Source organism: Corvus kubaryi, unplaced genomic scaffold, assembly GCF_017639235.1.
Source record: "Corvus kubaryi isolate FWS band 111438036 unplaced genomic scaffold, C.kubaryi_AGA036_p1.0 37394, whole genome shotgun sequence".
Classification (NCBI taxonomy): Eukaryota; Metazoa; Chordata; class Aves; order Passeriformes; family Corvidae; genus Corvus; species Corvus kubaryi.
Window position 1 is genome coordinate 10,620,506 of NW_024581133.1, and position 15,182 is coordinate 10,635,687.

The 15,182-nt window shown below is 45.7% G+C and overlaps 1 protein-coding gene across 3 annotated transcripts; it reads left to right on the forward strand.

The window, feature by feature from the left end:
- The first annotated feature begins 1,032 nt into the window (after nt 1-1,032).
- On the forward strand, nt 1,033-15,154 carry SLC24A1 (solute carrier family 24 member 1). 3 transcript variants are annotated; one of them, XM_042039012.1, is made up of 10 exons: nt 1,033-1,520; nt 1,899-2,055; nt 3,424-3,486; nt 3,969-4,077; nt 10,017-10,094; nt 11,738-11,838; nt 12,463-12,660; nt 13,026-13,115; nt 13,947-14,113; nt 14,748-15,154. In XM_042039012.1, the coding sequence occupies exons 1-10, from the start codon at nt 1,135-1,137 to the stop codon at nt 14,995-14,997; spliced, it is 1,599 nt and encodes a 532-aa protein (XP_041894946.1). In that variant the 5' UTR covers nt 1,033-1,134; the 3' UTR covers nt 14,998-15,154. The 3 variants fall into 3 exon arrangements, with proteins under 3 accessions (XP_041894946.1, XP_041894945.1, XP_041894947.1); XM_042039013.1 differs by having other exon boundaries at nt 1,435-1,520; nt 1,895-2,055; XM_042039011.1 differs by having other exon boundaries at nt 1,033-2,055.
- The last annotated feature ends 28 nt before the right edge of the window (nt 15,155-15,182 follow it).

The window sequence follows — 15,182 nt, forward strand, 5'->3', positions numbered from 1 at the left end:
TGATTTAGAAAACTATGATTCACATCCAGCTAAAGAATAATGTAACATGCCCACTCTGAGGAAAAAAATAATCCATGAAGAATGTCCATTTAAGGTAAAACATTCAAGCAGTACTGAAAGGTAAATTCTGTCCAGGCCCAAACCCCTGTCTCCATGCTGTCACAGCTGCAGGCACTGTCACTCTGGCATTTACAATTTCTCTCCCTTTCTAAATGCTGCTCACATAATTATGCAAGATATGCTAATTACCCCCAATAAAAGGTATGATTACAATTCCACTTTGCCAGTTCTGATTTCTACAGAAAGTCCTGAAAAGATGTAGTCATAGAAACAAATGGTTGCTCAGCACCCCCAGTTTTACTAGAACCACATCTTCCTCGTGCTCTGCTCAAACGGAAGGAAAAAACTTACCCTTCCTTGGATGGTTTCCTGGGGACTGAAAGGCTGGAAAGCCACAGAGCAGCATCACTGGGAACTCTAAACCAGTTTCAATCCTCCTGCTGAGGTTATTTTGGTGAATAACTGGTTTAGGAGGGAGTTTTATACAGCTTGGTCTTGTCTTCAGAGCATCATTTCTAGCAATTTAAAGTTGGTTCCTTGACAGAAGCCGTATCTTCTCCTCCTGCAGAACACTGACCCAGTTTATAATATTACAGAATAACAACTAGACTGCAGTAAAAGCACAATCCTTAACAGCTCCTGGATATGGGCATTTGTTGGGATCAGAATTCAGCTTGGATTGGACTGTCTCAGCCAACTCCTCTCTATTAAGCCAAACCTATGACTATTAATCAGCATAGCCTACAGTCATATATAAAAAAATAGACTGAAACCTGGATCTAGATGTCTCGTTACTCATTTAAGTTAATTTCTTTTTAATGAATAATAGAAAAGCAGTCAGTGAAGTCTTGCTGCCCAAATGGTGGAAAGTTGCAGTACTTTGTTTCTCACACCAGATTTTCTTTTGCAGGATTCCTCATTTTGTGCCATGCAGTTCCAGTCCTGATGCTCCAGATCAGCTAGAAATTGTGCTGTGCAGTTCCAATCCTGATGCTCCAGATCAGCAAACTGCTGACCAAGTGAAGTCTTCAGTGGCTTCTGGACACTGAGTTCTGAGTTTTGAACCTTTAGGAAATGCATTTACCACAGAGGAGGCGGCTACAGAGGAACCGAATCCTTTTCTTGCTTGCCATAGTGTTGGTCCTCTCTTTCTGCCAGCTCCAGTTCAGCCCCTCTGCCCTTCCAGCATCACAAAGAGTCCCCCAACCCACAGACCCTGTCAAAGTGACCTCCAGGGACCTCCCCAGCAACAAGACTGCTGTAAGAGGCAATGCCACAGCACCCAAAATAAGGCACTGTATCTATGTGGATCCTGAGCCAGCTGTGCCAGTCACTACATCAGTGGGTACAACACCACAGCAAGAAAATGCCAGTGAAAGCTCCCAAGATGAAAAACCACCCTATGAGTCCAAAGGAGAATATCCCCAGGACCTATTCAGTGTGGAAGAACGCAGGCAAGGGTGGGTTGTACTTCACATCTTTGGCATAATGTATGTTTTTGTGGCCTTGGCCATAGTGTGTGATGAGTATTTTGTCCCTGCTTTGGGAGTGATCACTGAGAAGTTGCAGATCTCTGAAGATGTGGCTGGAGCCACCTTCATGGCAGCAGGTGGATCAGCACCGGAACTCTTCACCTCCCTCATAGGTGTCTTCATCTCACACAGCAATGTCGGCATCGGTACCATTGTGGGCTCAGCAGTGTTTAATATCCTCTTTGTTGTTGGCACCTGTGCCCTCTTCTCAAGGGAGATACTCCACCTGACATGGTGGCCCTTATTTAGAGACATCTCATTCTACATTTTAGACTTACTGATGCTCATCCTGTTTTTCCTAGACAGTGTCATTAATTGGTGGGAAAGCCTCCTTTTACTGACTGCCTATGCCACATACGTGTACACCATGAAACAGAACGTGTTCCTAGAGCAATGGGTGAAGCAGGAGCTCAACAAGAAGTCAAATGCTGTGCAGGCAGCATCAGCAGAGCATATGCAGAAGGTTGGTGTCATTAGAGTTCAGAGGGCAAGTTGGAAGTAACTTTTTCTAAGGTAAACCACAAAGAAAAACTGCATCTCCTTCACAAAGCACATATTTGAACCTCAGAATACAGGTACTGGTCAATAATTATGGTTTTAAAATGAGGGAAATGCAAACTAGACAGAGATTCTAAGAGATTGGAGAACTCACTAAAAGGGAGTTCTACTTGTGCAATTACTAAAGGTCTCAGTTGTGGTTGCTTATGTGCTTTCAAAGACGTGTGGAATTTTGCTTACTTGGTTGTTGTAAAGAAGTTTCAGAATGAACACTTGCAGGAACACATTCTTGGTCTGGGAATAAGGTTGGACAATTCTAGTAAATAGGGGGGAAAAGGCTTCTGTCCCAGCCTCTTGCAACTGAGAGATGTTGGAGGAAAATTCTCTTTTCCCTTTCTGAAGCCATATGGGTTGCTGGGATGCTGGTGGTATCACTCGTTACCTGATCAGCAGCACAGAGAGGCAGCTGGCAGCCTTTAGCAACCACTGCCAGCTCTCCTGGGCAGCATTTGGCAATCAGATTGAAGCGCCCAAACCCAATTCCATGCCACCAGATTCCAAACTGTCCCCTGGCATTGCATGCTATGCTAGTTGGATGTGTCCCTGGCCCTCAAGCTTGCTTTGCCTTCTGATCCTGGCACTCCACATCATTTAAGGAAAGGAAGGAAGCAGATGAGGAAAGTGAGGATAGTTGAAGTGGTGCAGAATCAAGAAACTACTTCTCTTTCCTGCTTCTGGTTTGTTGTTCAGCCAGTGCTCATGGCTGGGAGTCCTGAAAGCTCCTGCATTACATTCCAGTGGGATACATGTGCAAGAATATGGCAGTGACACACTCACATCACTGTGGACATCACCAAGCATCACAAATTGAATCCAGCCCTGCACTTGAAGTTTACAGAGAACTCTTATTAACGTTTAGTAGCATGACAGAGAGCTGCTGAACCTATCCCTTGGGAAAATTAAATCACAGACATTATAAGTGATGGAAAGTAATGCTAATTACTGTAAAAAATCCCCCTTTGCACCTTCACTCTGCTGGAAAATGAGTAAGGATACAGATGTTTGGGGATGAAGTCTGGGTCTGTCTGTAGCTACAGGAATCAGTTGTGACTCTGCCCCCAGGTGCCCGCATCCTCACTGGGGAGCTGTAGGTAGAATCCTGTTTTTCTCAGAAGCCAATGGTTTTAAGGAGGCCCATGGCTTTGGCTCTTTCGGTAGCATCCATGGGCATTTGTGTCAGCTGTCCCCCTTCCTCACAGGCAGCAGCCTGAAGGATCATTAGATCCTGAAGCAGCAGAGGTGATTGGTCATTTCTGTTCTTCATTGCTTGCAGACAAGCACTGGGGCAGTTGCAGATGATGGAACAATGAAGCCAACAGATGTGAGGAAGCTGCAGGTAGGTCTAAGCAACTTTACAGGGATCTGAAGTCATTGTATTTTGAATCTCTCCCCATGTCAGGTCATGAGTAAAGGTGTCAACTCCTGTGTCAAGAAACCTGGACCAAAGCCTGTATCATATCAGGCACAATGGTCACAGTTTGCTTAAGAGGGACACCTGGCTGAGGCCTGTCCTTAAAGGAATTTTTATAAAATTTAGGAGACAGCTCAGGCTTCCCGGGTGGATTTAACTAGAAGAGTGCTGTTCATTCTCTGCTATAAACAGGCATACAGAAATTCAGAAAGTGAGTCTTCTTACCTGGTTTCGTGGCCAAATTTCCTCCTGGGCTCTCATAGCAGAGGCTGGCAGGATCCTCATAGCAAACACTGAACAGCTCATTCCTCTGCTGCTGTTGAATTGCTGCCCTATGGCCTGGAGAGGCCCTGTCTGATGTAGTGAACAAGGAAGCTGGAATTGACTGGCTTTGTGCCTTCCCACAGCCTGGGCCAGCCTTGCAGCGGGGCAGCAGCTCGGCCTCCCTGCATAACTCTCAGATGCGCGGCACCATCTTCCAGCTCATGATCTACACCCTGGACCCCCTGGCAGAAGGTGAGTGGATGTTCCACACCAGAGGGCCTTGGGTTCACAGCCCTGAGTGGTTTAACTGGGAATACAATCAGTATTTTAGGGTCAGCAACTCACCCTTGGTATGCAGCTGAGCATCACAGATAGTGTCTGGTGAGGGGAGCTCTATGGCGGTGGGATGTGTCCCTTCTGATCGTGTGGCTGGCAAGGACAAACACTTCATGTTTTGGTCCTGCCATATCTACTTTTCCTGTGCCAAGCTAGTTACTGCTATGGTGGCAGCTGCTGCTGCTGGGGTCCCTGAAAGTGGTGACAGTCAGTCCTGTCCCTCCTCTCTGCTGTCTCTCCGACTGCAGGGTCATCAAACGTTGAGTTACAGGCTTCCTCTGTTCCGCAGCATGTCCCATCTTCCTCTTCTTAGCTCAGACCTAATCCCAGCCTTGAAACATCAGCAGAAAAAGAGGTTAAAACCCTTGAAGAATTGTCTTTTTGAAACAGTTAAAATCCCAGCTGAGATTCTAATCATGATGGTGAGGCCAATTCTATGTGATTCAGACCGACACCTCTAAAAGCCCACCTGCACTGCTATGGTATCATCACTACCATGGCAAAGCATGCCCACAGCACTGTGCAGGCAGTGAACAGCTCCCCAGGGCCAGGGAGGGACCAGCTCAGGTCCAAGACCTCTTTTAAACTGCTCAGGGTGCAAAGAAGCCTCATCTCCAGACAGACCAGGGTCTTTGTACACAGCCTTTTAACAGACTGCTTTATATTAACTTTAATCCAATCACACCATGGAGGTTCCTTTTCCAAGAAATAGAGAAGCACATTAAAAAAAGACATTTTTAAGGTTTTCTTTCCTAGCTCAGCACATGCCCCACCCCTCCACTGCCCTACTTGTTCTAAAGAGATTATCTGCTGCCCATTCAAAGAGAGATTGAAGCTAAGCAGATCAACACCTCTAGTGTCCCTCACAGAGGTTACAAAGAGGACTCTCCAGATCAAAATCCCAGCTGCACAAACTGATCGAGGGAAGAAAGGAGGTTGGATGAGGACAGCAAAGCAGATCAGTGGCTGCTTTGACAGATTCCAGTGAAGGCACCCAATGTGTTACGAACAGTAGCCTAACAAGAGCCAGATGCATCAGGGTTTGCTCCTTGCCTCCTGTGCCCCCGAAATGTTGTATCAACAGCACCAGGATAGACCCAAAACCTTCCAAGAGGATATGCCATTGCCTTGAGCATCAGGAAGTGCCAGAATTGAGGGGCTGATGCCACTTAGAGACCTCCCAGCACCTTCTCATCCTTCCCACACCTCTAAATGTCTCTGTGCAGTATCTCCCCACCCCAGGCCACCACAAGCTTGGCTTTCTGGTCCAGGCTGGTGCCCTGGTGGAAACCCTGGGGCCTGTCAGCAGGAGAGTTGTGGGGGGCTGAGTTTGGCAGCCCAGGCGAAGGAAAGCCCCAGCCAGTTCAGCCCAGAATAGGCTGCTGGGAGTTTCCATGCAGTTGTGAGTCACTGTCCTTGCTAACGAGGCTGTTGTTCCCAGGCCTTGTGAATACTGAATAAACAGGTCTGGGGGACCAGCTTGGATCTTCTCTCAGAGACCTTCCCTACCCATTACACAGAATCACAGAATCATTTAGGTTGGAAAAGACCTTTATGACCATCAAGTCCAGCACTGCCAAGGCCACATGTCCCCAAATGCCCCATCTACACATCCTTTAAATCTCTCTGGGGTTGGTGACTCCCTGTGCCAGGGCTTGAGAACCCTTTGGGTGTAGAAATTTTTCCTGATATCCAGCCTAAGCCTCTGCCGGCGGCCCGGCAGGGTGTGAGTTCCTGTGTGCGCGGCAGCCACTAGATGGGAGTGTGGCCGTGTGTATTTGGGTCTGATACCGCAGGGACTGTGCCGGGATGGGCACAGCCTCTCCAGAAGGTTTTTATTTCCTAGACCCTTTACTTTACTAACGCCACTGAGTTAATGGCAAAACCTCTGTCCCACGTACGTGCCTGCTCCACTCAAGACCGTGAGAACAGAGACAGCGCCTTATAAAATATAACAATAAAATTACTGTATTACAACAGCTCAGCACTCAAAATCAAGGAGCCAGTGTGTCTTGCAGGAGATACTCCTGACCCTGATAAATTCCTACCTGAAGAAAAGAAAGTCTGGAGAAAAGGAATTTATGCATGGACTAAAAAACCTAAGTGCCTTGAGGAGCTTGGCCAAAGAAATGAAATGACATCCTGAGGATGGCTCTGAAAAAGGATTTGAACTTGCCAAGGCATATCAGGATTTGTGTTCTGATATGTTAATAGTTCCCTATTATGTTATATATTATATATGTGTTAACATATTATATATGTGTTAACAGCTCTGCAGCCCTGTGGGACCCTGGGGACAGCTATGCCTGGTTCCCATGGATCACCAATACAGTCCCTCCCTTTGCTGTGTGTGCAGCACTGTCTGTACCAGGCACATTTCTGTAATTAGGCTGCCACCATAAAAGATGATCCCAAAGCAATTTATCTTTCCTCAAGGGCCCTTGTTCCTTCTTGCCAAGGCCTGTAGCATCAGCACTTAGAGGCTGTGGTAATGAACACTCGACAGAAGGAAAAGGTTGCCAGCAGTTGCTCAGCAGTTCCTCACTGAACCTACTGCAATTAGGATTCTGTAGGGTTTCCTTCTCTCTGCTGCCCTCGCTTTTTATTTAGGCAGCACGGAAGTGGTTTCAGGGCAGCAAGGTACGAAACATAGAAAAGCTGGGCCTCCAAAACCAAATTTCAGGGGCAGAGGTCTTGGAAATACAGAATAAGTCTGAAACACAAACTTGCAACACCCCTTGTGTGAAACAAAATTTCTCAGTTGAAGAGTGGATTGAGTTCAGAATGTGTTTTTTTCCTTTTTGTGTTAGGAAGGTATCATTACTTAAGTCTTTTTCTCTGTCTCCAGGGAGACTACATGTTTACTTTAGAAATTCCAATATTCACATTTCATCCTGAATTATATTTTTGACAGAACTTTTTACTTTCAATGTGCTTTTTTTTAAATTAGGAATTTCTAGCAAGTTTTTTGTTTTGTCCTTTTCCCCACTTTCTGTGAAAGTGAGTGGAAGAAGAGCATGAGATCTTTTCAAGATCATCCCATTACACACCAGAGGGAACTGCTGGGGAATTAAAGGGAGCGAGGATTTTGGAAATGCTCAGGAACCCTCTCATTTCTGAACCTCTAGCCTTACCATCAGACTCTTCAAACTCTAGTCACACAGAGAAAAAGGCAGAAACCTACATTTCTTTTTGAATGAAGCAAAAGGCTTCAGCAGAGAGGTTCTCAGAGCTGCCTGCCCTCACTATGCCCCAGTTAACAAGGTAATGATTTTGGAAATTAGACCAGAGCATTGGGCACTGTTGCAGGCCGGACAAGGCTGAAGGCAGCTACAGCTTCTCCTTGCTTCATTAGCATTCCATCATTTGTTGTAAGAGAATCATGATACAAAGGGGCAAAAGGAATTGAAAGACCTTTATTTTATATTTCTACTTTTAGACAGCAGAATCTCCAAATCCTTCAGGTTCATGCCAAATTGTAAAGAAAAAATCCTCCCTGCTGATTGTGTTGTGAATCCTGTTGGATTGAATACTAGTGCCAAAGAGTGAATTAAATGTAAGAGCCAAATTCAAGGTAGAAGCTCAGCTGCTACCTGAAGTCCATCCTGGATGCTGTCAATTCACAGAACAAGAATTCTCCTGGAGAACATCTCAGGGCCACCGGACACAGACATGCCCTGTGTCATGCGTTCTCTGCCCAGGGGACAGAGTTGCCAGCAGTGAATGCCCCAGGGGACTGAGAGGGACATTGCCCTGCACAGCTAATCCAGAACAGCATGGACTGAGCTCACGGACATCCTTCCTCCCCATGCTGACATGCAGATCTGGCCAGCTTAGAGCCAGTTCTGCCTCCAGTCTCAGTCCCTCCTGCAGGAATTGTGTGTCAAAGGAATTAACACCCTTTTAAATGAGGCTGATCTCATGAGAACTGGACAGTGGCCTGGGCCTAATCTGTTTATCCTGACAGAGAGATGCTCCCAGGTTCCACTGGCACTCCCAGCCTGTGGCCTGGCTGAGGGCAGCGAGCCAGCAGCTTGAATTTCCATAATCTCAGCCTGAGCCTGACTGCCCTGACCCTGCTGACAGGAGCTTTTGCAGCAGCTTCTGGGAAAAGTCAAACAGAAGGATGCATTGCCCACTGCTTAGAGGAGACTGGGAGCAAAAGGTCGCCCCTGCACTGAGGGATGTGCTTGTGCACAAGCACAGGGAGAAGGAAGTGAAACACTTCACATCCCCTCCAGTGAACTTCAGTTGACAAGGAGGATGGAACAGTCCGGCTCTTGAGTCCCAGCCAGCCTTTCAAAGGAGAATAAATTACCATTTAGATTAGAAATTCTTACCTGTGATGGTGGGGAGGCCCTGGCACAGGTTACCCAGAGAAGCTGTGGCTGCCCCTGGATCCCTGGAAGTGTTCAAGGCCAGGTTGGACGGGGCTTAGAGCACCCTGGGATAATGGAAGATGTCCCTGCCCATGGGAGGGGGTGGGGCTGGATGACCTTTAAGGTCCCTTCCAGCTCCAACCATTCTATTACTTCATGGTCATTTCATCTCAGTCCAGCCATTCCACTGCTCAGTGGAAATCCTGGTTGGTGAAAGATGTTTCTGTCAGACAGAAGCAGGAATCTCACCAGAGTAGGACTTGTCCCCTGAGGTGTTAATGTCTGAGCTGGGCCCCGTTATTGGGCATACACCAGAATTTACTGATTTTCAGAAGGTTCAGTTCAGAACAGTAATTCTGCTCAAATGGCTGGACCTGCTATTTCTATTATCTCAATGTCACTCTGATTAATAAAGTGGCAGGGCCCTGCCCTTGAGGCAAATGACAACAGCACCTTCTGGGTGCATAGTCAACAGCACAGTAGATTAGATCAGTGTGATAAAACTTTCAGAGGAAATTAATTTACAGCCCTGCACACAAGCCAAGCACAGCATTGGCCAATTCCTTGTGGCTACTGTCCACAAGCAAATCCAGTGACCCTCAGTCATTGGGTGTGCAGCTCAACAAAGGACATAGATTAGAGCAAAATGGGACTTTTCTTTGAACCCATTCTTGTTCACTTTCTCTGAGAATCAGCAGTAAGATATTTGAGCAAAAAACAACTATAGAGACACACAGTTTCACAGTTCACTGTAAACCACTAAAAAAGCAGCTCAGCAGAGTAGAGCAGAGCTTGGTTTATAGTGGAAGAAGTCCTCGGCAGTCCCAGAAATAGAGCAGCAGACCTGTGCTGGTGAAGATCATCTCTCAGACAGCCTGGACCATGCTGAACCTGGATACCAGGAGCAGGAGACACTTGTGTATACTTAGAAAAAGCAATAATTTTTCAGGGAACTGGAACATAAAAGGTATTTATTTTCCATTCCCATCAGGTCCCCAGGCTGTAAGCAGCACCCTAAAGCCTCTTCAGCAGCCACATGGCAGGAGGAAGGTGTCATTTTTAGTTTGCACATAATCTAGCGCGGAAAAAAATCAATAGTCCATTGGGAAAAAGATGATATTGCACCAAAACTCCTCCTCTGTTCTTTCTGCATTTTCTTCCTATGAAGTACAGATATCCTCTGTATTACTGACCCAGAAAGGATTTCTCATTCCTCTAGATTGTCTTTAAATAGGATGGTGTTAGTACCATGTCAAATTGCTGGTGTAATTGCTGTAGCACTAGGCAGTTAAATACAACAGCTATGACCAACTAGCAGCCAAAAACTGGGGTCACAGCCAGAACAACTCCTGGGGAAGTGCTGGCTGCAGCCCCTGCAAGAGGAAGGGGGCAAGAGCATGTGTGTGTCGGGGAGGCAGGTCAAGGGGGGCTTTGCAGTGACAGCCCCTGATGACTGTGTCCTTCTCTCACCCACAGCAAAATTTAAAGACAGGGTTGACATCCTGAGGAACATGGCCAAGGCTGAGACCCTGGAAGGACAAGGCTCCCAGCCAGGTGAGTGCAGGAAGAGCCAGTACCGTTTGCTTTGTTTTGCACAGCAAGCCCTCACCTTCCCAGCACACAAAGCCCGAGGGCTGGCAAAGAAACACTGGGGTCTAACACAAATTTTGTGCTATTACTGGTTACAGATGACTGCTGTAACAATGCAGCAGAAATCAATCGATGCACGCAGGCAGGAACAGCCATCCCCAGCGGAGCTGTTAGTGAGGCAGCGTCCAGGCAGGGAGAGATACAAGGATGCACTGGAAATGGCCAGGGAACAGTGCAGGAGGGAAATCAGACCATTGCAGATAGCACTTGGGTGCTGCTGGTCTTTGGTAGACCGTGCAAATGAGGTGTTTGTTAAAACAAATACCTTCACACACTTGCAGAAGGGCACAGAAGGTTGCTCCAGAGGAAATAAGCTGCACTGACTCCCATCTATAGCAATTCCAAGGACCTGTGCATCCTTCCTTTGATATAATCACAGAATCATGTAATGGTTTGGGTTGGAAGGGACCTTAAAGACCATCCAGCCCCACTCCCTCCCATGGGCAGGGACACCTTCTATTATCCTAGGGTACTCTAAACCCCATCCAGCCTGGCCTTGGACACTTCCAGGGATCCAGGGGCAGCCACAGCTTCTCTGGGTAACCTGTTCCAGGGCTTCCCACCCTCACAGGGAAGAATTTTTTCCTAACATTTAACCTAGATCTGCCCTCTGTCAGTTTAATGGTTTTTTTGGGCTTTCTCTGTCACTGTTGACACACAGGCTTGTGCTGCCAGCAAGGCTGCAGATTTTGAATAACAAGAAACTTTTGTGTGGAAGATCCCAGCTCCACACAACATAGGCACCCGAGCACCTCCCAACATGGCCTCACACAGGTGAATGAATCCCAAACTTGAGAAAAAACTGTTTAAAACCCAAGTAAATTTTTGGTGCGTGCTATAAGCACCACACTGACTTCACTCCCTCACCTCTGCTCCGTGTTATCCATATTTCTACTCTATTTCCACAGAGGTTTCCGTGTTCCTCTTGGCTATGTAGGTTAATTCAGGAACAGCAGGACATTGCAGTTACTTCCTTGTATGTGTCAGCACTTTCCTCCTATTTGCTTTTGAATACCCACCAAATGATCAGGGATTAAAGTCTGGCAGCACATCCTGGTCATTTCTCAGAAGCCTTGAAGAATATCAGGTCCCTGAAGAATGCTGTGCTCTGCTGGGAAGGGGGTGTCAGGGGGGGATCTGAAAAGCAAAGCTTTACATCCTTTCTGAGTTTTACGGATGGTTTTAATATAATCTTCAGAATCCAGAAAAAAACCAAGAAATGTTAGTCAGCTGCAGATGAGGTAATTAGCATTTCCCTGTTACACATGCGCCCCTTACAGCAGTTCTGGATGGAAGGTCAGGGGAGCATCAAAATGTCATTCTACTCCAGGTGGGCCAAATTCTGCCCAGATTTACCAAACACAATCACAGGAGTCAGGGAGGACACACAACAAACCTAAGCAATCTCAGGGTGTTTAACCTGAAATGCCACCATTGTGGTAGGGAGATCAGAGCTCCTGCTGGTCACATGGAAGGTGACCACCTGATATGGTGACCACCCATCCAAGATGACTGAAACCAGAACTCCTTCTTATTGCTTTTTGTAGAAGAGGAAAAGAAAGCACCGAGCACCGTCCAGGTAACTCCTGCCAGTGACTCAGAGCCCAGCAAAGACACACAGAAGGCAGATGTGCCACAGGATGGACAGGTATCAAAATCAGGAGCACAGGCACTAAGTGCCCATCCAGGCTGACCTTCACGTGTACTTTCTTTCTTCCCTCTCCAGAGCTGTTGGGGCAGGACCCAACCCATGTCACTGGCATCTATAAATAGGCTCTGTGTGTAGTGATTTATTAAGATGCTGGCTGAAACATTTTTTCTTACAAACACAAATCGGGTCCAAATTATGACACCAACTGAGACTGGATAGTATTGTCCCCTCAAATGACTCTTCTGTGGTCAGAGGGCACTCCAGGGTAAGGGAAAATAAGAGCACCTGCCTGTCCTGTGCTCACCAGCAGACTGTTCTGTTTTGCTCCCCAAATCCCTTTCAGGTGATGTAATTTGGCAGTTCTGATGAGAAAAGGTTTTTCAAGGATATAAAATGTTTAATTTGTGTCTAGAAGGTAGTTATAGTTAATGGATGCCAATTAGTTAACAATACACAGGTACTGGGGTGGAGGTGTGCCTGGATTCTGTCCCACAAGAGCTGTGGCTTCCCTCAGCAGGTTACAAATGTGAGCTCTGCTCAGGTGAGGCCATGGTGAGTAACTGCAGCTCCTTGTTAGTGTGAAAACATATTGGCTTTTTGATTTTTTATCCTGACGTACAGCCTCCGTCAAGCAGTGACACCTCAGACAGCAGCTCTGAGAGCCAGGAGGACAGCGATGGTGACAGCACAGAGGGTGATGAAAACGATGAGCCCTTATCTCTGGAATGGCCAGAATCAAGGAAGAAACAAGCAATTTACCTTTTCCTCTTTCCCATTGTCTTTCCTCTCTGGAGCACTCTGCCTGATGTCAGAAACTTGGTAAGAATCTATCTTCCTTCTGCTACTGGAGTCATTAACTAAGCTATAGACTTCCTCCAGGCAAGAGTCCCTGGGTCCATTTTTCCATGTCTGGAGTCTGCATAGCTGAAATACTGTTAGTGCTGCAGGGAGTGGGACAAGAGCCCCAGCTGCAGTGTAATGTCATCCCAGAGACTTTATTTAGTAAACCACAAACTCTAGCAACTACAGGTCACCTAATCAAGCTGAAAAACAGAGCAAACAGAGACCAGGGTCCAAGTTAAAGCAATCAATTGCAGTGAAGTGTTTCAGGTGAATAGTTTTCAATGGGCACTATTAACTTCCCTGAAACGTCTCTTTTTTCTTTTCAAACTTGATTTCAACAGGAGTCAAAAAAATTCTTTGTCATCACATTTTTTGGATCCATCCTCTGGATTGCTGCATTCTCTTACCTCATGGTGTGGTGGGCTCACCAGGTAAGAGGCTTATGTTCTTTCTGCAAATCACCATTTCAGAACAAGTAGATGGAGAGAGGGGACAGTGTTACTGTGGCATTTTATCTGATGAATTACAGCTGCAGTCATCTATCACAACAGTAGAAACTTTGTTTTGTTAAAACCCAAACGGGAATTTTTGATTTGACAAAGATTCATTCTTTTCTGAGAACTTCCAAGGCAGTTTGTGCATCAGTGAAAGGAAAAGTACTATCAAGATTTATCTTAATTCTGACTTTTCATTGATTAATGTTTCTGTGCAGAACATAATTATCCATTACCTAATTAAAATTCCAGGAAAATATAGGTTCTGATTCTGGAGGCTGCTAAATGATCTTCACTCCCCCAGTCTTAATGTTCACCTGGTATTCTGGGAACTAATACTTCCATCTTGTAGGATCAGCCCCCCAGTCTGTATTGAGTGATATATTGCACATGCCCAGTAAATCTGATCATGCCGTAAATCCAAGGACTGTCATCTCCAAAGGCCCTTGGATCTTGCGGAGCTGAAGTTAAATTCGGAAAGGCAGACAACATCTAGAAGAGGAAGACTGAGGACAGGAAAATTGTGCTGTAGCTGACTTGACCTTGGCTCGGTGCTGGCACCACTGTGGTCAGATTCCCTATAGAGCAAATCCAGAATCAACAGACACTGTAAAATTGAATTTTTAATTCTATAAAGCGGGAAAATGCTGCCACATTTATGGGACTCAGAATATTTTAACGCAAACATGGCACAAACACTAACACTGCACAGAGCAAGTATACTCATGTTCCATTGCTAACTGCACTACCCAACTTTGTGTTGATTAGGTTGGTGAAACAATTGGGATATCAGAGGAAATTATGGGGTTAACCATACTGGCAGCAGGCACATCCATTCCTGACCTCATCACCAGTGTCATCGTGGCACGGAAGGGCTTAGGGGACATGGCTGTGTCCAGTTCCGTGGGCAGCAACATCTTCGACATCACTGTTGGGTGAGTAGCAGGTCAATGCTAAGAGATGCATTTCTGAACCACAAAGTTACCTGGTTTGAAACCAAACACACCTCAGTTAATTTCATTTTAGCTGTAGTTAAAATGAAGGGCAGCTGAGCAACCAGTTCCTTTTGAAGAAACCCAACCCAAACCCAGCCAGGAAAGACAAACTGTCATAACTCAGCCCATTATCCTCACCCAATTCTAAATCAACACAAAATTACCAACTTTTCAAGACAAAAATGCAAGAGATCTTTGGCTAATGTCAAAGATATACAGGCAGGAACCTTATCTGATCACTCAGACACTCAGCTCCTGGGGAAGGTCAGTATCAGTGCCTTGATCTCCCATCCTAAACCATCAGGACATTTCTTTATTATAGCACATCAAGGCACTTAATTCTTAGGCATTATTTTCAAACCCCTTTTACTCTTGGATTGGATTATGATAGTGCAAGCATTATCCAAATGCAGTTTTGACAGGAACAACATCCAGTTTAGATTTATGCTGAGCTATAGTGAATACAATCATGCTTTTTTTTTCCCTGTAACAGTTTGGAAAAATTGCTTAGTTATGATGCAGAAAATGAACTGCCTTAAAACATTTATTTCAATTACTTTTCCTTTCCTTGCAGCCTGCCAGTTCCCTGGTTCCTTTTTTCTATCTTCAATGGCCTCAGCCCCGTGGCAGTCAGCAGCAATGGTTTGTTTTGTGCAATTGTTCTCCTTTTCCTCATGCTCCTGTTTGTGATTATCTCCATCTCTCTCTGTAAATGGAAAATGAACAAATTACTGGGGCTCACCATGTTTGCTCTCTACTTTGTGTTTCTGATCATCAGTGTGATGTTAGAGGACAAGATAATATCCTGCCCAGTATCTGTATGACAGGTGGACACTTCAAGATCTAGGGGAGGATCCAGCAACATCAAAAGATGGTTGAAGTAGCAGTTGTTCTGCTGAAAAAAGCAACCAGAATTGTAACAAACTTACTGAAAATAAGGTATCTTTAACATGCTAAAAAATAAATCAGTCTCAAGTGGTGTGTCAGCCTCTAATGTTTTTCATTAGGA